Source organism: Osmia lignaria, chromosome 9 (assembly GCF_051020975.1).
Source record: "Osmia lignaria lignaria isolate PbOS001 chromosome 9, iyOsmLign1, whole genome shotgun sequence".
In the NCBI taxonomy this organism is placed as follows: Eukaryota; Metazoa; Arthropoda; class Insecta; order Hymenoptera; family Megachilidae; genus Osmia; species Osmia lignaria.
The window spans coordinates 6226510-6251848 of record NC_135040.1 but is presented as its reverse complement, the minus strand read 5'-3'; the positions used below and the strand labels follow the sequence as shown (position 1 = coordinate 6251848).

The 25339-nt window shown below is 40.2% G+C and overlaps 1 protein-coding gene across 1 annotated transcript; it reads right to left on the bottom strand.

Moving 5' to 3' along the window:
* Positions 1-1433: 1433 nt before the first annotated feature.
* LOC117600617 (uncharacterized) lies at positions 1434-23850 on the bottom strand. The gene is made up of 6 exons (XM_034316263.2): positions 23477-23850; positions 6157-6296; positions 5156-5305; positions 4178-4333; positions 3382-3449; positions 1434-3279 (listed from the first exon to the last, which is right to left on the bottom strand). Exons 2-5 carry the CDS (start codon positions 6293-6295, stop codon positions 3415-3417), a joined length of 480 nt encoding a protein of 159 aa, XP_034172154.1. The 5' UTR covers position 6296; positions 23477-23850; the 3' UTR covers positions 1434-3279; positions 3382-3414.
* Positions 23851-25339: the final 1489 nt, after the last annotated feature.

Genomic DNA, 25339 nt, shown 5'->3' with positions numbered 1-25339 from the left:
TAGTATTAAATGACAATTTTATCTATGAACTTTTACACTTTTTATATGTGTTTCCTTTATAAATAAAAAATGCTTGTCTTTATATAAAATATACAGGTGTATTTTATATGAAATGTTCCCAATTTCTAAAATAATTTTAGAAACAGTTGAGATGCCAACACTTACTGATCCACCTTGTATATAATATTTAGTCTTTATTGACAACATTGGATTTTTATTACATGTGTAACGGTTACACAATGATTTAATAAGTAAGTAGATACATTATACAATTTTTTTTTTTTGCATTCAGTTATAACGTCAGTTTGTAAATAAATCACTGACAGTTTCTCACGAGCTACGAAGATATTTGATTTTTAGGAAACATAAATTTGATTCGATTGCCTAGGCAACTAAAACCTCAACTTATTTTTTTTTTTATGTCAAAAAACATCGTTTCATAAACTTTTGCTCTTAACTAATATATTCGGGCTTTTGATCTGATGTAAAACTTGATTCGCTATATAAACTGGAAAGACACTGAACAAAATATCCTTGCTCCCTATTGATTTGATTCCACGCTAACAAGGTGAACTATTAACACGAATATAATGATCGAGAAACTTGAACATCGTAATTGAACGACCGATACACCCTTGGAAAGACTTTTGATTATGTTGCAAGTATAGCGATGGGTCAAATTTTAGAAGAAATAAAGCAACACTTTCCTCCGTCGTGATACTTCACTCGCATCGAGGAGCGGTAATTAATTTCTAATTATCAGCGTATCTTCTATTGTTATTATGCTATGTTACAATGCGTTTAACGCGTTCGCTGCGAATTGAGAGCCTTGGAAATAATATTAATATTAATAATAATGTCAATTATGATATAAGTATTAGTATTAGTACTAATATTATCATTGATACTATATTAGTAAAATTAATATAGCACGAATGTAGTAAAATCAGTATTAATATTAATAATATTAACGCGTCTTCAGCTGACTTAAATCTACCGCATTCGCAGTGGATGCGTTAAAAAAAAAATGGAGAACTTCCATGAAGTTCCACACAGAGAGAGAGAGGAAGAATTCAAGCATGTTATATTTAATTACGCTTTAGTAAACGTTTAATGATAGCTAATTAGAAGAAATAATAAAACGTAGATAAATGCTATCTTACTCTATCGGTAGATTCGTTTTTTCCTTTTTCTTTCTTCATTAAATCCATTAAATGGTGATATGATGTACATACGTAATCTAAATCTATAATCATTGATACCGATCAACACTATTTGATCCGTATATTCATGTTTTTCATTGAACGCATTTTTTTATACAGATACACCGTGTTTATATGTTATACCTGGAATCAGCTGATTTCATATTTTTTTTTATGTATCGAGCTTCTTTCATTTTTTGATTATACATCTAGACTTAAAAACAAATACAATCTTGTATTCGAGGGAGGGCGGGAGAGGGTTTGATTTCTATAGTTTCACTGTTACGTCTCGTAGAGACGAATTCTAATTAACCTAATTAGCCGACCGGATCTACGAGACGCCTGAGACTTTTGCATTATGTTAATTTGATTTTCATGCTCATTTGGCTTTCGTTATTATTATTATTAAAGTTTTTTTCCACTCAGAGATAATTATGAGACACATATAATGATTTGTATATACCGACATTTCTTTTTTATGCAATGGAATATGTCTTTTTCGAAAAACGGATCGTAATACACAGTGAAGAGTGCGAAGTTAAACTTACGAAGCGATATTTCTCAGAAAATTGTTATTTAGTATTAACGCGTACAATGGATAATAATTTTCTAGGAGAACAATCATATTCTTTCAGTTTTGCTCTTCACTATAGGAAAAATGGTAGTAATTATCAAATCATGCTTATTACTTGAAACACTGATTCCCAAACTTAAGGACCCAGCAATTCGAACTAATTCTTTATCCTTTTATCCCCCATACCTAAAGCGTATCATAAATACTTTCCAATTTCAATTTTTATATGTACTTTATAAAATGCCTTTTTCCTCTTTGATTATACATCTATTATAGAAAAATGTTTTCTTTACTAGCACAATTTGATTAAACAATGTTAAACGCAAAATCATTCACTATATCGCCCGAAAAGTTTGGAAATCATTGGGTGTATAAGACATAGTTAACATCAAACATTTGTATATTATTTATGCGACAATCGAGAAGATATATTTCTAGTCACAAATATTGTACCTGGTTTTAAGTGTAAACACTGTTGATTACGAACTGAACAAGGATCACTTTGAAGCAAAACATACGTTAAAAATATGCGTGAAAAAAGATACTCTTAACAATTGAATGAATTGAAACGATGCTTGTTAATACCATCCCTTTTGTTTTTCACTTCTTTCAATTAGAGGAAGACGAGGAAAGTTAACGGGTGTACCTTAAAAACATAGAGACCGTACGATCATCTGCTCTTTTCTCCGTTTCTTCTTTCGATTTCTTTACTGTCTCGAAAGAGTAACTACATCTAACCGAGATATCTATGCACGCTATGATCCATACAATTATACGTAACGTGTGGAAAACTCGTGAATGGGTTTTTGTTTAACGATGTATATTCTAGCAAGAATATATTTCGTGAAGAATCTCAACGGCAGTCGTTTACTACACGTTTACCATAGCGTATTGCTATATAATTATTACAGCTTGTGTCGTCGTTTGATCATCGAGACAGTAGCACAGCGTGATAAAACGAATAAACACCGCATGGTTTTTTAAAAAAATAATCCGCGTAAATATTATCATCTTAACAAATTACTTCTTACGCAACAATCTAATAAATGCAAAGAAACGAACGATAAATTGGAACACAATGGTTGAAATTGAATATTTACCTATGCTACTGCGTCGATAACATAATTTTCATATTATAATATTCACACGCAATAAATTGGTACATGGTCATTTCAGCGTCGGCGAAAATCGCTAAGGATAACCTATGCGTTTATTTAAATCGGCATATCACCATTAATAATAATATTGGCCACATACAACGAAGGTAATTCTGAATACTCACGATTGAAAATTACCGACGGTCGGACATGTACCGACAGCCAACGATTTGAAAGTAATGGAAAATTCGGATTGAAGATCGTTGCGCCTGATGTACACGTATCGATACTTGTTACTTCCTAGACAAAGTACTTAAAAATGCTTTTTCTTTGAATTACGATCACTGCCAGTACTTTGGATTGTGGAACGTTTTTTCCATCTTCGTGTTGTTCTCGTTTGTTCATGCTATAAACAGTATTCATTGAAAAAAAAGAAGATATAGTTTCGCGTGGAAAAAGATAAGATTGCGTTTTTCGTTGCCTGTTGCCGAAACAGATCGTAGCGTACCATTTGGAGCGATCGATCGACGATTTTCTTCGCTTACTGCTTACCCGATTTCTTGTTCGATCGTTCACCTAGAATAATTCAAAATTTGTCAATTTATGTAATAATATCTGCATGTTCCGTATAAATTTTGTCAATTACCGACCGTCGATAATAATTTTTCAAATCGTAAAAGACTGAATGATCGCAATTGTTGAAAAGAGTAAATTGAAAGGAAAAAGCCGCGTTCCAATTACTTTATACGATGTAAGGATGTTTTATGATCTAGAACAAAAAGGTTCATTCAAAAGAAAATCTATTCAAAGAGAAAAAAAGGTCATTACGAGGAACAGAGCACGTCCATTTCTAGACGCGTGTGCTCTCGTCTCTATTCAAACATTTGTACGGAACATTTATTGCCGCTATTGTCCGTGACCGCAACGAGAAGTTTCAATAAGCTATCTTTAACTCTGTCAATGCCATCGTCAAGTGTGTGCTCGACGAAGCGAGGAGATGCTGCGGCACTAGTGTGAATCTCAAGTATAACCAGAGAGTATACAGGGTTTCAGACAAAAGGGGTTGTTGCGTCTTTCAATAAAACCTCAAGTAACCTCGCCTTCGTTTTTACGTTAGGTTATCGACGACAAACTGCCTTCTTTTCAGCTGCTATCAGGAAAATTGAACTTTCTTGTTAGTTATCGATTTCGTATACTCAAGTTACTTCAAAGGGCGGATGCTATTACTGAAAGAGTCTTCGAATTCTTCAAGATGTCATAGGTCAATTCTTTCAAACGCTAACGAAAGAAATTAATGGCAATACCTTTGGTAGATTTCTTAGTGTTGGTCTCTGGTTTACACCTCTTGGTAAGTCGGCGCGTCTTCTCGCAGGAGGCATCACTGTTCACCTTCAAATTGTCCACTCTCGTCATCAGCTGATTCGCGCATCCGCTCCACGTGCCCTTTTCGTATCGGCAAGCTGTGTTCCCCAGCAGGCAGGAAAAATAAATCAAAGTTACAACGATGCAAAGAAATATTGCAGTTCCTTCAACGAGAAAAGTTCTAGAAGTATTGATCGAAAATATCTCGAGAGTTAGGTCAGCAGATTAGATTCCGAATATCACGGTTTTTAATTCGATTGAAACGCCGCATGGAAAGAGGGGATATGCAGGGTCAGCGGTGTCCATTAAATTAAAAAGTTCTCCAGGAGGTTTGTGTATGCCAGGAGGCTGCATTTGATGGCGGTGCTTTAACGAGTTTTTAATCACGACCACAATTCTCGTCGTTTATTTTTTGCCTTGCTACTTCGCGAAGTAATTCTTGGCGAACGATTTCAAAGAAATGCGATCGTTTGTCGACACGTTTCGATTATAAATTGGAACGCGACGTGTTCCTTCTTCGATAATTAAGATATTCCTGAGATTCTCGTTAATTAGTCGAGATAGTTAAGTTCTATCCAATCATCTTTCTCTCTGTGGAGCAAACTCTGACGATATGTTAGAAATTGATGACACAACCGGTGCGTCCTATATTATCTGCTCTATATAACTGCCGACGCACCGTGTGCGTCTTGTAGGAAAACTGAAATAACGCTGTGATAATTAGTAAGATCCTCTCGTATGCATTAATTACTGGAAAAAAACCTCGAATGAATTAATTAGTAAAGGACACGCGACGTATTTCAACTTAATTACTCTATTCAAAGTTTCCAATTTTTCCCCGAGATTCGAACAATGAATCCCAGAGAACGGATGATGGATATCGGAAACAGAGAAAAAGAAATGAAACAAACGGGATGTACCTTTTTTACACTTCTTTTGAATAGTCTTCGTCTGCTCGCAGGACTTGTCGCCCTTTTTGAGGTTCAGCGTGCGGGACCGTGTGTTGGTTTTCGAGTCGCATTCCGACCATTGACCCTTCACGTATCTGCACGACGAAGTGCTGCCGGATGCTGCGTCAACAGATGCGAAACGTCAATGAAGATAATTGAAGGCACGACCGATCAAGTGGACAGAGAAATTTCCGAACGAAGAGGAAGACCCCTTAATTAAAGGCCCATCATTTTCGATCATTTCTGACTATCTCGAATTCAAACGTTATTTTATTATTATCAAATTCTTTTTTCTTAGGGGATGGGGAGAGGTAATTCATTCATCGTCGAATTCTTGTATTCCAGCCACGAATATGGCGTTTCGTTCGAATACCTAAAGTTTCTTACAGTTCCCGAAACAAGCGGCAAGGGGGTGAAGAAAAAGGGAGGGCGGGTGAAACGCCTAAGCAGCAGAGTGGAAAGTTGTAAGCCGGCAAAGATTTGGCTCGACGTTGTAATTCGACGTGATCCTCGAAGTTGAAATTTCAACGGCAGCAGCCGGCCGGCCGCGTTCTTTCCGCGACTTGTTCCAGCGTGAAAGGAGTTGGAAGAAAGAGTTCTCTCCCCGGTCCGTGGCACGGAAGCTCGATCCTGGCCCGAATAAATTTCTAAGGCCAAATAATCTTAGTCGACAATGAAACGGTGCGCGAACCGTCGGATGATATTTCAATTGTGTTCTCGGCCGTAGGCCACGGCCAGTGGAAGCTCGAAAGATGAGAAAAGAGCTGGCCAACAGAGACAAAAGGGGCTCTTTTCATCCGTGCGATCAGCAGGGCTATGGATCCGCGATACCGCGCTTTCGAATCCGTCGTCTTCTTTCTTCCACACGCTCGATCGACCCTTTTCTTGAATACCCCTATCTTAGAACCTTTGCTTGAAAGTTGAAATTTCACCTTGCAATACGATTTTGAAAAAAAAAGAGCGCGAAATACCTCTTTCTTTGGTACCGCGAACGGTTCTCACGAGAACTTCCGTGTCGTCCTCTTCCCAGAGATCGGATTCTGCCCTGGTTGTGACGACCACCATCAACAGGGCGATGCCCACTAACGCCAAACTCCACCACAGCTTCATTCTGTAACGAAGAAAGTAAATTTCATTAGTATTAGTGATGCGCGACCCGACTAGTCGGGTCGGTTCGGAAAATATCGGGCGGGCTCGGGCGTGCAGTCGGGTAGCCCGACTATTTCGGGTTCGGTCGGATAAAGTCGGGCAGATGCGGACGAGCCCGTCCGAGCCCGTAATATCGGGTACCCGCACATCCCTAATTAGTATTAAAATCGAAGAATTCTGCAATTTCTTTGCTCCTTCATTTTCACGCTTCGACGAATAAATGTAACAACAAAGACTTTCAATCGGTATCGGAGTTTCTGTTGGGAAAATCAATTTCCATTGTGTATCCTCCGAATTCGATGGCAATATTTTCGCCAACGTTTTACCAACACGCGTATTTTTTCCTGGATGGCGTGTTGGAAATTTACGGGTCAATTCATTCGCGCCAGCAGCGCGCGGTGCACCGCGAGATTGGACCCAGCTACGAGGGGAAAAACTAATGTTTTTTCAGTTACAGATTTAAATGGGTCGCAGTTTTCTCTTATTTCTTTTATACACTCTCCCAATCGATCGTTTAATTGCACGTTGTATTTGTTTAAATTCTTTGCGATTAAAACTCCCTTTCTATTTTAAACGTAACTAATTTATAACTACAGTTCAAACGATCCCTTTGCCCTTTAATATTCGATCGAACGCGAAACGAGCTACATGGTTCGGTGAAAATAAATGAAAATTGATCGTGGCTCGTTTTAAGGGTGCCTGAGGGATGAGAGGGGAATATTAAATATATATCTGGCGTAACGTATATGTATGCACCAGTTAAATCGTCATGTTAATTAATAGGGAAGTGCGGGGGCGAGAAAATTATACCTAAAGCAATTTCGTTGCCCTTCCACGGGAGGAAACGTTCGTTTGTCTCTTACATTTGCAACCGCAATTACTGAAATCTTTTCCATTTGCGTCAACGATTTCGACAATCAATGCCAATGGAACAATGATACGTTTATCTCATTACAAAGCTACTTTGTCGCGCAATCAATCGAAATTGTTCGACCAATAAATGACGAATAACATTTTGCACATTGACGATTTTATTATATGCAAGGGAAAGATTCGTTCTCACATCAGTGCCCTGTATTATTGAAATAAAATTTTCATACTCGAAATTTTGTCTGATAATTAAATGTACAGAAGGAGGTCATCCACGAACGACAGGAAAGAAAGTAACGATTCTACTTTTTTTTTTTTACACAGCAGAACTCGTGGCCCACCACGTTATTATAACCTCGTTTCGACGAAAGGGATGTTAATTAATCTTAGGAAGCAACTGTCTTCGTTAACGCGGCGTTACGAGCGAGAAACTAGCTTCCAACTTTTTAAATTTATAATTAAGCTGGTTTCACTCTTTCAGTTCGAAAACTTACATAGTACTTTGCACGAATTTAATTATCGCCCTTTTTTTTTAATTTGCAATGATCCCGCGTTACTCGATCTATCAACAGCATCGTCTATAAAGAGAGGGAAAAATAAAATATAATAACACCGAGCAAACAGCATTGCTTTTACAGAAATCACGCGCTTTTCCAGCTATTTCAGATCGTTCCGAATCGAAACGGTGGGAGCGAGCATCCAAAGAGTGGGATTAACTGGAAAATAGCCGGGCAAAGTCTATGTACGCGTTGGAAGAATGAATTTTAACGAGGTAGGAGCGCGAGAGAATGGGGCAAATCGGCCCGAAACCGGCGACGAAAAGTTTAATAACCGCACGTTAATGAACGGCAGCTGCAGTTCCGCGAATCGTGTGCAGCCAGCAAGCCGTGCCATTTCGCACAGCCTCGCATTCTTATGGGGTGAAAAGAACGGCCAGTGAAAAGAAAGAAAAACGAAGCGACCGAGAAAAATAGAGAGAAAAATAGAGGAGAAAGGAGAAGAGAAGAAAAATCGAAAGAAATGAGAAAAAAAAAAGAATATGACTCGCGTGGGAGGGACGAAGAAAGAAATTAGAACGTGGTGGAAAAAGTTAAATTGGAGAACGAGGGGAGGGAATAGAAGAAACATACGGGGAGAAAAGTAACGAGAGAAGAAGAAAAGAGTTAAAGCGAAGGGAAAGAATTCTCGAGGGAGAACACGTGGTTTAGAAAATAGAATTATGGCGCCTTGACGAAGCAGAGAGAAACGAGAGGCGACGAAAATTGGGAAAAAATATTTTTTAAATTATATGGAACGACGAGCTAGTAAAATAAATAGGATACCAATTTCGGCTGAGACGAAATATTGCCAGCGTCGAATTTTCGAGGGAGAGAAAAAAAAAAAAAAACACGTCGCTTTTTCAAGCGTCGTTGGCTCATAAATATGCGGAACGGCGTGCCGCGATGTGGCGTTGGTGAAATTGCGACGCTCAACGTCGGCCCTGACCGATCCCGGCCACGGAAGCTGCAGATTGATTCGGTAAAGGGTGCACACACGGCGATACGCATAAATCATTGTTTCAAGGTCCTTCCTTGGAACCGTTAGAAGCGGATTATATGCAACTCGACGTTTCGAATGAGCACCCTTCAAAGCGATCCTCTGAGGGCACCAAATTCAGGCTACCCGAATAAAATTCCAGGCAAGGACAAAGCCTCGGGGTTTTCTCTTTAAAATTCGGTTACTCGATATTGAGGGATACCGCAGTTTTGCATTCTATCGAGACCCCTTTCCTTTCTTTTTATTGGAAAAATAAAAATGGAGTACCCTTTCGAATAATTTTCTTTCTATTTCTTTTTTCTTACGTTTTATAAATTTATACCTTGGCCTAATTATATGCAGCACCCTGTAGCGTTCGAAAGAAGCGAGCACCCAATTAACGTCACATCTCGATTTGGATTTCCTTATATAACCCTGGCAACTTTCTATTTCGACTTCAAAAGCCTCCACCTAACACACTTTCACCTTTCACGTGTATGAGCTATTAGTCGCTTAATTAAACCGAGGGTTGAACAGGGGCGAGGAGCTCGGTATCGGGTATCGTGATAAAATTGCTGCAACGAGAAAGTGGGTGATTCGAAAGAACGTGTTGATTGCTAAATTAACCTTCAAAAAAAAAGAAGCAAGGAAGAGACGAGATGATTAATTAGAAAATAAATAACGAACAACCTTTTTACAAAATACTTTGAATTTTCACGTGGCACGTGTTTCAAAGCGATCGTCTGTCGTCCACGTGTTCCGTGTGCTAAGGGAGAGCCAAGTTTTCTCTTCAGGGTCCATAAGATTTGCTGTTTACCCAGAAGATAAATTTTACAGTCTTTACGACTCGGGGGGCCTGGTAGAAGTTGGAAATTTATCTTTGGAATTCGTTTAGTCATGGACACGTTGGCTAGTCCATCTTCAGTTATATCTGGAGTAGCAACGTGTTTTGCTGACTAAATTCTATTTTTAAAATTTTTAAATACACCGTTTTAAAAAGAAAATACAACGTTCTTCTGTAAGGAGCTTTGATAGATACACTTTTGTAAAGAATATTGTGTAAAATGAAATTTTCAATGAAATGATATTTTGTAAGCGTTCGGTTTTCTTGCAAAATCCGTTTGGCTGGGTATAATAAGAATATGGAAATATGCTTGTTACTATGAAAATTCAGCTGTAGCAATTTCCTGAGTCAGATATATCTCGTATCGTATCTTTCTAGGCGGATCGTATTCGTCGTTCGATTGTAAATCATGGAATTTGCTGGATCTCGAGCTATCGGGGATGTTGCCTGGCATCGAATGGTACATAGAACTGCATTCTCCGCGGCACATTCGTCGAAAAATCAATTTCGTACAAGGATAGAAAGCGATTTTCCAAAGGATGCATACCGGACGGTCGCGCAAAGAAATGGTTACTACGTGACCAATCAAATTTCGAGTTTTACATTATTCTTCCATTATACATCCTTCGGACGATTTAAACACAATTTTTCATTTTCCAAAAGTCAAACGTACACGACAGAAGGTAATTGTGTAAATACCGAAAAAAGGAAATTTGAAATCGTTAAAACTTCAACGTAACAGATGACGAAAGTCGTTAAGTTAATTTACCGTGTCACACGGAAAATTCTCTTTAATTACGGAAGTCCTACTCGACGCTTTTTCTATACGGAACCGTAAGAAAACCGCGTTTTAGAGATTCCGCCCTTATTACTTGGGAAGCGCTTTCCTCTTCAATTAGAAAAACATTCGCGTGATAAAAAGAAAGGAGCCTGTTGTGAAAAAAGATTTCATTACCAGCGCGGAAGTAACACCCCGAGTACAATTTTTAACAACCAAAAAAGATACGAACGATAACAGGAAGCTTATGCAAATTTGAAGATTCAACACCGGAAGCGAGCCTTTCGAAGATAACTACCCGATGCAAGTTATCAGTCGAACCGTTTTATTGATTTAGGACTACTCGAATAGTGAACATTTCTTTTCAAGATTTTCAATTTGAAACTTTCAAACGACTAAAATGAAGAAAATTTGATAATTTTCATTGAATACATTTTCGTGGGAGATGACAATTTCAACTGATTTTAGTGATCATAGATGAAACGCGGAGGTTGGCCTGGTGTAAATAGGAGCCAACACGATGGAACAAAAGGAAATCCTGGGCGATACTTGCCGGCGTGGTTAACCAAGGAAATTCTGTTTAATTAGAAGAAACCCACTCGAGGCTTTTTCTTGCGGAGAAAGCTATTTTTAAAAGATTCCTCTTCCCTTGCTCTAACCACCCTTTTCGTGTCCTTTATTCTTCTGCTCTCTGTGAAGCCCAGCCAGCCAAGTCTTTGCTTTTGTTTACAGAACCGTGCCAGATGACAGAGAACATAGGACAGGAAAATGAAGAAAAACCATCCTGTATACGTGTACCAAGGAATTTCGAAGAAAACTGTGTAGGTTTTGTACGTCGTGGGGTAACGCGAGCTTGTGGAAAGAAGTTCTTTGTTGGAACACGTATCAGAGAGGATTTCTTTTGAAAATATCCTCAGACGACTTAGCGGATAATAAGAGGTCAGAGGAACGCGTTCAAGAAACACGTGCAACGATCCTTTTGAAGTTTTCTGTAATTTTCAAATCTTTGTGCCCGGATCTCGAGGAGAACTTGGCTGGATTAAGGAAAGATTGCGTTCACCGTGGCGTTTAGCGAACAACTATCTCCTATTATTTTAATTTTCGAACGACGGAATAGAATTCACCGGCTGTGATTTCAATTTCAAAGGGATCCTCGAAAGTGCCAATGATTCAAACAGTTGCCGTTTGTCTATGCGGTGAAATAAAAATCGAAAGAACGGAGCGGCTGTCGCGTCGATTGACAAAATTATCGGAAGCATTGTGAAAACCGGAAGACAATGCTGAAAACTTTTACCTTTGTCGAGGATCTTCTCGTTGATAGCTATTGTTGGCGCACTCGATACCAGACGCGTGTATGTACTACACAAAGCTGATTCGAAATCGAGAAAAAGAATTAATAATAAAAAAAAAAAACGATACGAGCGAACATTTTAATAGGAAATGTTATTAACGCGTTGATTGTTAGAGTGAAAATGACCGTGCGCAGTATCGTAGTTCGTAATCGTTTTGTGTATGCTCATATGTGAATTCAAACTTTCCACCTGTTACCTTGTTTAATTAGTATAATACAAAACGTACCAATCAAATTTCTATTAATATTGTATCGACAGCATGAAATGACTAATTGGAGGTTCTGAATAATTAAAGTTCAGTAGTCACAATTTTAAATATTCTAATAATTATTATAATATAAGATGGAAGGAGGGAAATATGTTAACAATTTATATTACGACAAAATTAATCCACGTTATTCCATCCACTTTCGTATAACGCTAAATTAAGACGATAAAAACCGCTCTATATTTGGATATGCATTATCAGTGACACGATAGCAGAAGAACGTCCTCTTTGTCGGACTTCCTAGCGATATCAAAGCGCGCGTCGTACATTCGCAAAATCTAAAAGGAAAAAAAAATAAAATGAACGGTAAAGCAAATGGTAAAGCAGGAAATGTGCCGTGTCCCACTTGGCAACGATCCTGATTTGGAAATGTTGCATAGCTAAAAGCGCAATAAAGGAAATAGAAGGGGGTTAGGTAGGTAGGTTGAACGAAACGAGATCCGTCCCTGAAGTCCAATTAAATTAACGACTCGAACGCGTGCAATTGAAAGATACCGTTCGACTGACAAGGAGTTGCATACTCGTCGCTGGGACAGGTCTAGAACTGTTTCAATAATTTAATATTCAGATATCTTACGAATACGTAGAATCGCGATCGAATCAGGCTTCCCGGGGGGAAATGTCCCCCGTCTCACCCCTTACGCGGTCGCGAGGTGAATGACAATGCACGGAAAGGGGCCTCGTATATATACCTCTGTGGTCTTCCCCCACCACTAAGACGCAGAGGGTTACGCGCGGGAAAATTCGAATTCGTATTTACTTTATTTCCACTTTTCAGTTATATTTCTGTATTTAAACGCAGCAGAGCTGGCTAATTAACAGTAGAATTGATTTTTCGTTAAAAGAGAAGTTCGGTCGGTCGAAAATGTCTATCGGATGGAATTGACAAAATTATCGGGAGCAACGAAGTGGGGAAGGGACAATGAGATAGTAAACGCGTGTTTCCCTTTGTCGAAGTTCCTCGTCGAACCCATTGTCACGTGCTTGCACACAGGACTCGGGCTACAGACGTCACCGCTTTCCGACATTGAACGAGACACTTTTCGATGCGGAAGTTACGAGGAAAACGGCGAAACGTCGGAAATCGAGTCTGGGAGAAATTCAGTGAATCGTTGGACCACTCGGTGATAATAATTGATCCGACGATATTTCACGGACGATACTGTCCATTCAAACTGTCTTGCTTTCGACGAATCAACAGTTGTTCGTTTCGTTTAGATAAAGCTAATTAATTTCAGAGTATTTTAAATATAGCTTTCTATTTAGATAGACGATTCCTGGCAAGTATTTTTAACTAAGTCAGAGCAAATTTTAAGGCTCCACAGATTGACTTAATTTCGTTGCCGAGAATTGTCGGAAAACATGATCCCTGCGATCGTGGAAACGCAATCCTCTCTCTATACGTATGGTTTAGCATTGTCAGAGTTAAGCTCTGAAGCTTACAGAGCTTCCCGCGTTCCGTTACCATGGTGCATAAACTCTGGCTGAGATGTGAGAGTTGATGTCATACGTGAAAAGTACGTATCTCGTGCAGCGAACACGCATGATTCCCCAGAAAATCCACCCTATTTGTTTGAACCATCGTATCAAGGTAGAATTTGGACGGCAAATTCCACGAGTATCTTGTACCTTTACAACCCTTTCTTCTTTTTGCTTGTTCCAGTTAAGCTTTCGAGCTTAAGAAGATTCTCCCACGATTACTCCGTTATGGTGGGAGATTCGAGTGAAGTTATCTCTGGAAAATATATATAAACCCCTTCGCCGCTGATCATTTCTTGAGAAAGAAAATAATTAAGGATCATCTATAAAACTAGTTAAGGAAAGAAACGATAGTGTTGGTTACCAAGAGATGGCTACAGCGAAGAAAGAATAAAACATGGTGGTATATTGGAGGCGTGGCAAGAAATCAAAGAGAAGAGAAGCATGAAAGGGCTGGCTTCCATCCGACCGCCGAGCAAAGAAATTGGATCTTCGGTACAAAGTGTTCGATAGAAGCGAAAAAATTGAAATGTCAATGAACAGAGAAGGTATGAAATAAAAGGGGCAGGTTCGTGACAAAGTAAAAGACCAGGTAGCCTATGAAACAGAGATGAAGAATGGAGAGATAAGGTTCTTTTAAAGAAAGATATAGAAGGTAAAAGAGAAGCATAGGGAAGAATTTCCACTTGGAACCGTGAACCGATTCTTGTTATCTACATAGTGTATAGAGGAGCATAGTGCCAGGAGCGAGTTAATAAAGATAAAAATTTCTAAGTTCCTATTTCGTAATTTTAGCAAAACAAGGGTTGGAAATCCTAAGTTCTACATACTTAAGGACTAAGTCCCATGCGTCGTCAGCTTTTCGGAGGGATATCCCTAGTATCTATAAGGAAACATACTTCAAAGAGCATCCAAAGTGAAGCAAAAGTTTCTAGGTCCCTATTTCTCCACTCTGACGAACTGAAAGTACGAAGTCCCAAAGTCGGAAGCCGAGAGCCTGTGTAATGCCGTGCGTCGCCGACTCTACGGATCCGTAGCATTAAAAGCAAATAGAGCTAAGAATTCATTTCGTGAATGCATCGAGGATGTAGTTATTCACTGTTTAAGGTAAACAACTTTTGAAGAGGATTTGGAGAAAGGTATGTACTGTAGGTTTCCAATGGAATACAGAAATACGCAAACGTCGCGGTTGCTCCTTGAGAGGAGATCTCTTTCCTCCAAAGTCGCAACTTTCTGTTACTCTATCCTGGATCAGGATACACTCGCTGATCCTGGGATAACAGGAACGTATTGAACGTTATTGCATTCCACGTTGCTGTTTCCTAGGATTCGAACGCGGATTACCGTTCGATATCGAAGTCATTAGACGCAGATGAAATCCGGGTATGGACATGCATATCATGCTGCCGATGATGCGATCTAATTGAATGGGTATTACACGTATCGCCTGCTTCGTTACACTTCGTCCGACAGACGTAACTATGCCGAGAATAATTAAGTTAATGAAAGTGTGTTAATATAAAAGAAATAGGAACAGATATTTTCCTCCGACTAACGTCTTACGTACGTAGGTTCGCTGTAGAAAAAGAAGAAAAAAATTTTGATATAACCATCTACGAGTGCCCTTTGAAGCTATCTCGTTTCTTTTGAGCCGTCTACTCGTATATTTTTAGTTACCGGTTCTCTCCTCTTTTCTTATATATTACCGGTGATACGGCCTGTAAAGAGCTGTTTTTGCCCGTGGCCCGAATAAACGGCAAAATGGAACCGTGAGTACCACTCGAAGCTCTACTTTCAAATCTACTCTTTGTTCCGACGAGAAAAATTTTTAATCAAATGTTTATATCAAACTTTAAACATAGGAAAAAATAAATTTTTATTTGTAGGAGGGAGAGAAAAAGGCGTTTTGTCTTGGGATCGTCTGTCAGACTCGTCAGTGATGCCCAGACACCTATCATACCGAAATTCGGAACTCCTATACCTATATTGGAAATGCATTGCCGGGCGACCGCCAGCGAGAACGCTGATCGTCTCGCCGCCACCTAGCGGTCTCCGGCCCGAACCAAAGGCGCCCGGGGAGACGAAACCCCCTCCCTCTCTACTCAAACGCCTACACATTGATTACAAATGAAGCGAAGTTTTCTTATTTAACTTAATTTCTATTCTTTCCACTTTCTGTATTCGATTAATCTGAAATTCTCGACTCGCTCCTCTCCGTAAGCTCGCAATCAGCGCGGACTCGCGAGCATACAGAGGGATCTTACAGTATTTCGAACGGATTGCATCGAGTACCGTATCGTTACGCTGAAAAACCGTCAGATTATCATCCCCGGAGTATCTCCAATTAAAACTTTCCCTTCGAACAAGGTATGCAAATGTAGCCGGATAAGGAAAAATAAAAGAAAAACGCTTCATACCTGAAATCTGTCTATAACAGAAGTATTATAGCGCTTATAAAAGAATGAGCTCGAATATCATCCACGATTTACCCTAACCTCCCGCCATGTAAATTATTCATTAACGGAATCGCCGGTGATAAACTGCGTTACAACTTCAAGTTCATTAATTTAGAAAAAGAGAATCTTTTTTTCTTAATTTTATTTAACTTCGAGTTTCAAAATATACGGGAAAATGGTACGGATCACGTTTCCAACGTTTTTCGTTGGACAAAGATTTCGACAAAGACCAACGAGAGAGGGTACAAAAAAGGCACGTTAACAGGCAGAGGTTAAAGATAATCCGTATCAGGAATGCCCCTCACAACTTTTTCTTTTCCCTCGAAATACTGATACACGAATTTTGCGTTGTCGACCGACGTTCATTCGATTCCCCGAGTATTTTTCTGTTAACACATTGAACGCCACGGGGGTCACCGGTGACCGGCCCCGCAACTTACACGCGCCTGAATAATTAAAAGAAAACAATAGAAAAACATTATTTTAAGTAATATTGCTATGGTACAAATAACGTGAAATGGCAAATAGAAATATTGAAATTTGAAAATTAATTATTACTATTCTTAGTAATTAGAGCTTTCATACGTCCCACAAAAAATGGCCAATTTCACTGTGGCGTTGAACGTGTTAAGTACATATTAACTGAAAAAAAAAAAAAAAAAGAAAAACGTTAGAGTCAAATCGCTTTTAATATCATCAGGCAATGTTTTCACTCTAGTAACTCAGCTTTGAGTTCTTCACAAAGTAGTAATACTGTAATCGAGTACACGGACTGGTGAATGGAAAATGGAAGGCCCTTGGCTTAGCGCTCCGTTTCTTCTTGTTTCCACTTGCTTCTCGAGTCCGTCAGTCGAAAATTCGGGTCAGCGCACATCGTCACAAAGAAATCTGCCTGCTCTATCGCGACGTAATTTCACGATTCCGCGTAATTCTTATCAATGTCCTGATAAATTTTCAACCTACAATCGAGGCGGAAGTTTCGAGCGTTTCTTTTATCGGGCACAGCCAAAGGGAGGCTAATTTTCTCGAGAAATCGAGAAGTATAAATTTATCGAAGCGTGTTCGAATTACGCGGAGAGAAACAAAAAAGTCTTCTTCATCTGTATCGCCATTTTCCTTGCTGGACTTCGTTTGGACAAGAATAAGTTTGAAGGGGAAGTCTAGGGGAACTTAAGGAGAGCCTAGGGAGAATCTACACTCCGTCCTTCCGACGGACCTTCCATCGCTAAAAACGTTCCGGAACTCTGTTTCTCTTTTTAATTTCTTTAACGAACGCCAAGGTGCTGTTGGTCGCGTCGCGTGAAAAATTGGAAAACAACAGATGCACTTTGCGAGTTTTTCTAATGAAACTATGTTTGTTTGAAGAAGAGTTTTTTTTCTCTTCACCCTAGAGCCACCACCACCGGAGACATCATAAATCTACTCGATTTCAAGTGGAAACAATTTACGCTCGCGTGGGTCTCGAACGGCCCCCAGATGTCAGAGGTCTTTCTCGGGTTAAATGTAAGTACGGTTGGCTCTCCTCTAGATCGATCAGCGACCTCTACAGACTGTTTTATAAGTAGAGATCGATAGTAAAAGGATTTTTGGAAGGGAAATAATTTACTTGGACTTGAAACGAAACGGAAGTACCGCAACAATTTTCTGATTCCTCGCGGAACTAGCAATCATCCCTAGCCGGAGAAACGAAGGAGTGGAAACCGCGAGGAACAGGAATGACGACTGTTTGTACAGCGCACGAGACACTTAAGTGGAGAATAGGTAGACGAAGAGAGGAGGAGATCTCGTCCATGCAAATTGACATTAATATGCAATTGGAACAATAGATCCCAATTAATTATCTCCGGTTAATTGGGCCAACGAGAAGCGCGCGGAAGGCATCTTAACGAAGTTACCTATGCATTTCCCCAATTTGGCAACAAAACGACGCGATAGCAAGCGCGACGTTGTATAGAAATTAATATTTACCAAGGCAATTTCGCGAGCGTGTGCTCCTGGTCTTCGTGGCCGCTTACAATTTCTCCTTCTTCCAGGATTATTAGAATTACTTAGTTCTTATTGCCGCCATAAATATCACTGCTACCTACGTTCCTCTATTAATTGCTTTCATCACGAAACGCTGCGCGGGCGCGTATAGTACTTTGCACCATGTACGCTAATAATACTGTTCGTATCGCTGCTCTACGTAACCAGTAATTATACCGATATTTTCGCGGATTAAAACGCTTCAGATATTCAAGAAAACATAATAAACATAATAATATGTTAAATATTGTGCTTCGATGCGTAATACTTGATAACGACAAGGTCAGGAAGCTAATGTATCTCGTTGAAAAATGGCGCCAAACGTGTTCGAGAAACCGGAAGAGCACGGGGAAATCGGAAGAGGGTGCACACGCGATTATCTCTGGCGAACGCTAAGCGGAGAAGCTCGAAATCCAGATGCTATGCCGATAAGGCGGTATCTAAGAGATAGGATCGACACGTCAATGCCAGCAGTACGTCGCCGTTGGATGTAGTTTCCTCGGGCGATGAAAAAGAGAAAAACAGGGAAAAGGGAAAGAGAGCCGCGTTAAGCCGCGATAAGAACCGCCTTACCGTGAGATCGTTACGGGACGATCCATTTTCCCTGCTAGCGGCTCGAGGAAGATCGCGAAACGAGGAAGAAGAGGACCGATCCCCGTTTACATACCCGCGGTATTTCCGGTACCCGTGTCTTCCGGCGATTCGAGAAAACCGATGGAGCCGGCTTTTCTTTCCAACCACCGTCCGGCGCGGCGTCGTTTTACCATGCCGCGACACGGAATGCTCGTTAAAGCTACGTCGACGTAATATAACGAGAGTTTCCGGTTTGAATTTTATTCACTGATTCCCTCTTTTTATCGGCTCGATAGATCATAAGGGGAAGTATAAGATTTCAGGAGCAACGTCCTTAACAATGTTATTCATTTACGGATAAAATAAGAGGTTCAGCCATTAGAGCAAGAAGCGTACACTTGTACCTATTATCTTGTTACATATTGTATACAGAACGATGATATGTTCGTTGAAAGGGTTAAAAGCTTGTAGACAGCGAATAGATTCTCTCTTGTCGAGGGAGAGGAAGAGGAAGCTAAGACGTCCATTATGAAAGTAAGAGAAGGGTAGAGGAATGGCGTAAACTATGCGCCATTTACATACAATATATCCGCGAGTGAAGCCGCATTTTCTGCTTTATGTGACATCTACGTCCTGTGTGACGCTCTAAGGCGAACGTTGTTCCGTCGTGCGTTCAATGATTTACCTCTGGCAAACACACTCGGCTCTCGAACGTGTTTCCGGCTAAGCAAATAAATTCATCGTCGAACGGCAAGAAATGCTTTACTCGCTGGAAAAACAAGACTACCTGGAGCGAAGAAATGTACTAACGATCGCAGGCATGCTAACCGGTACGTCCGTGTGCAAACGTTTAAACAACGAGCACCGACGAAAGCACGTTTCACGGATCGAATTCATTAGCACGCCTGGTCGATAAATTATCGAGCAACTTAACCGCGAAATCGATGCTTGTTAGAAGCAGGGGTTGCAGCAGAGGATAACGTGGATTCGTATAACACCGAGCGAAAATTGTGATAAGGGGAGAAACCTTCCACCACTTGCCTTTGGTCTTCGGGGAATCTAGGGAGATCCTAGGGAGATCCTAAGGAGAGACTAACGAGATGGGTGGCGAGACACTTTTTCTACGTTTTCCCAAGAGAAAAAGAAGAAATATAGGAAGAGATCCCACCAGTGAAGAGCCACCCCACCAGTAATCGCTTTTTTCCCTAAGCCCTAGGGACAGCTAACATAGGGAACCCTAGGTTACCATACTTAATATTTTCGAACCGTACACGATAAACCGAAGGCTCGATATTTTTGTTTAAAATCACTTTATACATTCTGAACGGATAAAAATCATCGATGAAAAGCGGAAAGGAATATCATGAATATCTAGCCTACAGTTCGTGCATTGAAATTCAAAGAGGTTAGAATCTCTTGACGGAAGACTCAAACGAAACTTCCTGACAAACAAGAAAAGGCTAATACATAATGTACAAAAAAAAGAAGGGACGAAAGATTAATTCATTTACATAAGTCTATGTTGTTGGATAGATTACCAGAATTGATTACATAGAATGTTACGCGTTTTTGGAATAATTGTACAGCTACGACATGTAAATCACTCGTTCACGAATCTATATAGAATTCAGGGAACCATGTTTTGTGTATAAATTCATCCTCGCGCGTAGTTTCCTTTTTTTTTTTTATCAATCAATATTTGAATTTCAAATATTTCTATTTGACCTGACTGTTGTATCAACATGTGCACTCCCATTTATTAGGCTTCCCTTCTTTTCCTTTCTTTACCTATAAAAAGAAAAGCTGGCATGTATCACCAAGCTATCATAGATGAATTTTTTTTTCTGTTCAATAGAAAACTATCCGGTCAAACAGGTTTCATAGTTATACGCGTGGGATGGTACGGATAGATAGGTATTGACAATGGACTCGATTGTCGACCCCCTTGATCGATATATCTCGCTGACAATTTAGCAACGCGATACCAGCGATATGGAGCGATATTATCGATACGACAAACTGCTTGGAGAAGGCGAAACGTCAGTAAATTGGCGGCAACTATGTCACCAGATGTACCGCAAATTGAGGTTAATTAAAGAGGGAGATATGGCGTGGTAATAGGGCCATGATATGTTTAAATGCATCCACATTCTTAATAGACATTAAAGAAACGTATGAACCCTCGTACGCAATTTGACACGATTAAATATGAACAGAGTGTCCCAGAATTAAACCGTCATACTCTAATAAGTATAAGACGTATAAAAAATTGATGGTGGTTTCATGGAAACGAGAATAAAATTTTGAATTCTTCTTCTTTAGAACCCTCCCCCACTGTTATGCGCAAAAGAAACAGACGATTAAATTAATTTGAATTTCGAACGATCAGAAATTCAATGGTAATTTAATTCGCGCCGCCTTACAATTCTAATCTCGACTGTGGAGGAACAAATGTCAGCGGTGCTAAGAATAAACGTAGACGCCACGATAAGCAGGAAATCACAAAATGAGTGTCACTCGGGCTTCAAGGCTCATACATCACAAGCTATCCGGTTATATTCGTACGGGCTACGAGAGAAAATCGAGATAGTTTCCGTAGGCGAAAATCCGGATTCTCGCGAGATTTTGTAGAAAAAATAATATGCGTGCAAGTGTCACGGTGAAATTCTTTTTTTCAACGCGATGGAACACGACATCGTGAATCGGTCACATGGTGCCGAGAACTCTATTCCCTAGTTCTTTTTTTCTCCTCAACCGTCTCGCGCGTGCGCGTGCGCGGGTAATATGATTCTACCACGGCAATGGCAAATATTGCACGCAATTTCCCCTCAAATTGCTCCCGTGTAACTTAATTCGCTGGCGATGGTGAAGCACGTCGACCCTTTTTCTCCTCTTTTTTCATCGACCATAATTTCTCTCGCGGTATCGGTCACACAGGCACGCCTTTTTTTGTCACCTATGCGTCCCTCCCAAATTGCTTGACCATTTTTCACACCGTTATAATTATAAATAAGATAGCCATGAAATTATTTTATATGTAAAAAAAGCAATACCTAACCTCTCTTTGGTTTTCGCTTAAACAGACTATGCAATAAACTATTAAACCCTGAACAAAAAGTCTCGCGTTTCTCACGCTACTAACATCGAACAAGTATCACTTAATGCTACAGTTTACTGACTCCGTTAAATCAACCCCCCGAATGTCAATTCAAGTGTATGCGCGTCTATTGTGAGTGCCATCTGCTGAACAAAAGTAAAAACATTTACCGCACGCAACATAATTGCAAACTCAAAAAAAGTTCCTAAAATTGTAGTAGATATAAATTGTATGGTTCGTATTTTGTAGCTATACAGTACCAGTGTTTCTGATTCACTCTGAGCAAAACAACTGAATTTACAAAGCATGGAGCAAACAAAAATAATCGACATATTTTTTCAAAGGGTTGTTGCAACATCACACCATTCACTCGATATCCTTTAATGAATTAACAGGAACTTGCACCACTAGGGTGATGCAGCTCGAAAAAATCGTTAAACATCGGCTTCCATCATGTTGTTCGAGATAAACGTGTATTACACTTTTCATATTGAGAAGCTTGTTGCATGAAAAGGCGAGACGCGTATGTGTAGGTACAAGTCAATGCGCGTTACCTTGTGTGCTGTACCTTTTTATGGAATACCGTGGTTTTAAAGCACCGTGTCCATTAAAAATATCATATCGGTCACTAGTTTTTATATTACTTTCATTCCCAACATTTCCCGCAAAAAGAAAGAAATTTGGTCTTTTCATGTATCCAATGCCCAACAAAAAAGACATCACCAACCCTTATTCACTGATTTGGATGAAACTTGATGAGTTTATAGAATAACCCGAGATAAGAGTAAAGGTATGCTTCATTCGTGCCCAATCGTCCTTTAAAGGTATAAAGACTAACCTCAAACCCAAATGGGCTTAGATATTTTTGTTAACCTAAAAGCTAAAGTTCACAGTGTTCCCCGAAAAATACTGAACACGAAGTCGCGGTAAAATAAAAATTCATACGCTACGCTGTTGTTTTCTGTTTACTTCGACGGCTCCTTTCAATTCGGACATTTTCAATCTCGTAAAAGTTCGAACTACTTTTATACCGCTAGTCAAAGTGCGTGTTTACGGTGGCAAAGTTTCTTTCAATGAATTCTTTCTGTTATACCGGGTTCGCTTGTCGCGGTAATTCGAGATTCAGGCCGATGTCCTCTCGCGTCTACGCGAGAAAAACAACGCGCACGAAGATTGAACGTAAACAACAAACATGTACAGAATCTATGATAACTATACTCTACAAAAATTATTATGTATCATTAATTGTTTAAATAAAAAACTGATGATTTCTCTTCATAAAAAAGTTTTGAAAAGTTTCACGAATCACGCTCGACCGCGATCGGACTTCGATCGTCTTCTTCTATCGAGAATCGATACAGACGCGTGGTCCATCGAGAGCAGAGCGTCTAGCGAACGGTATCGCGTCAGAAAGAAACGACCATCCATGGATTCGAAGATACAGGGTAAAAGAGAGAAGCCGATAGAGTCCATCGATCGTCGACGGCAAACACTCGCGGCGTTTGCCCAAAAAAGGATCCGCAGACTCGTCTCGATAACCAAGGGAATTATACGACCGCGCTTCGTATGTCCCTTAAAGTCTTTATGAACTTCAACGTCAGACGGGTATGGGTGAAAATAAAAAAAAAAATGATCAAGTACAAACTGACAAAGAGAGAGGGAGAGAACGTTAAATTACAGGGCGGGTCTTGCTGTGGAAAATCGATGGGAATTCACAGAGAGAGCGCGTGGAACGAAACGCTATGGTGTTCCAAGAAGGGTCGCGTCGCGGTCGTTTCGGTGGACGAAAAACCGCGTACGTAAACGAGCCACCATTTTCAAGCTCAACGATCGACGGACGCTGATCGGGTAAAAAGATGCAGAAAAAAATATAGCGGTTACTCACCTCACGTTGTCTCGAGAATGCGAGCCCTCACTTTTGTACGATTATCGTCCAGGAACAACCCGATGCTGATCCGGTGGTCCTGCTGACGTTCCGTGTATGTTGACACGCTTGACGGTGCAGGTGGTGGTAGCGGTGGTAACAGTGTCGTTGGTAGTAGTGATGGTGGTGGTGGCGGATGCTGGTAGTGGTTGGAGAGATACGGAAAAATGTATCCCCGTAACGCGACTGCGCCACTGGACCGAATGAGACTGGCTCGAAGCGAGTCTACCGACTACCAAAGCGACGTATACAAGCGTGTGCGTCCTCGTCGAGGTGCTACCGTGTACTACGTGTTGCTGCTTCCACAGCCGCTACCGCTCTACCCGCTCCGCGACCTCTTCTCCTCTGTGTGTGTCTACACCATCCCTACGCAGCAGCAACCTTCGCGCGAGCAGCACGCGGGGTTGCCGCTTCCAGCGTCGCCCCATCGTTCCGCTGCACTGAAAGGATATTTTCAAACCTTTACTACCTGTCTTCTATTTCTTATGTTTTCCAATAGTCTAGCCAATAAATATTTATCCTGTCCCCAGGATAATATCGCTAATCGTTTCTAACACGACTGGGATTAAACGGAAACAGACGAAGCCGGAAAGGATTAAACAAAGAGTAAATATGGATCAATGTCCTCGAGATGGATGTAGGAAATTATTAGAGACGTTTACTACTCCTCGATCCTTAGAAAGAAAATGTTATATTGTAAATAAATTATGTACGTAATAAATTCGTATAACTACGTTTCACGTGTTTCTTTTTACCGACCTTACATTTCCTTTTTTACCGCTCCATCTAAGAGGATTAGGGGCAACTGTGCTTCCTAGGTATTACGTACATCATGAGCAAAGTTTACAATTTTCTTTTTTTATTAGAGTTTGCGTTTGTAAATGAGAAAGGAAGGAAATTGTTTCAAGGTATACTATCGCGACTTGGAAAACACGTTTTTTAATAAACCCTTTGCATTTTCTATATAAACCATGTGTACTACCATTCCCACGAAAATCTGCCACGACATACATACGTTATCCGATAACTTGTCCCTCGTATCTGGTGAACGATTAATCTCTGTAACGCGGTGATTAAACTACGACTGGTGAGTAGGCAAGAATATCGATTCAAACGAATCGGATGCAAAACATGGTGTATGACGTTGAACCGTGTGCGTGCGTATGTACAATGTGTCTTAACCGTTATAGGGTAAAAAAAGAAGCGCGCTAACGAACTTCAACGTTGACCAATAGTCGAGTCGAGTTCTTATTTGAGCCACACGCTCGATAAGTAAATTCTGGTAAAATTTTTTTCCCCCGCGAATACCTCGTCTTCCCGAAACAGGCAGAAGGAGAATAACCAGACGAACGAGACGCTCGTGCACCATATATTGCCCGAGCATGTTTCGCTGGTACCTTGCTTTTCTTGGAACACATAGAAGAAGTTACACGTTCTTTCTCACCGAGCTCTGGTCATATACATTCGCTTGCACGGAGGAGCATACCGACTGGTCTTTTTTTTTTCAAACGGTTTCGTGCGACCTTCCGCGCAATCCAGTTTCATGATCGTGGGACGATCGTAAGAAAAGTCACTTGCGCAAGGGTTCGCTGCTCCCGTGGTTGTGTTTAGAGTTTCTTAACAACCAGTAAGTCTGGATTTAAAGCCAACAGCGCTTTCACGATCCTGTTATAAACGTACCTTAAGACATCGGATTTCGTCATCATAAAATTTATAAATCATCAACGGCGGAGCCGGATCTGTAAAAATGAAATAATCGCTGGTCCGTCGTTCAAGGGTAAATAATGATACAAATATATTTACAATATTGATACCTCCTCACAG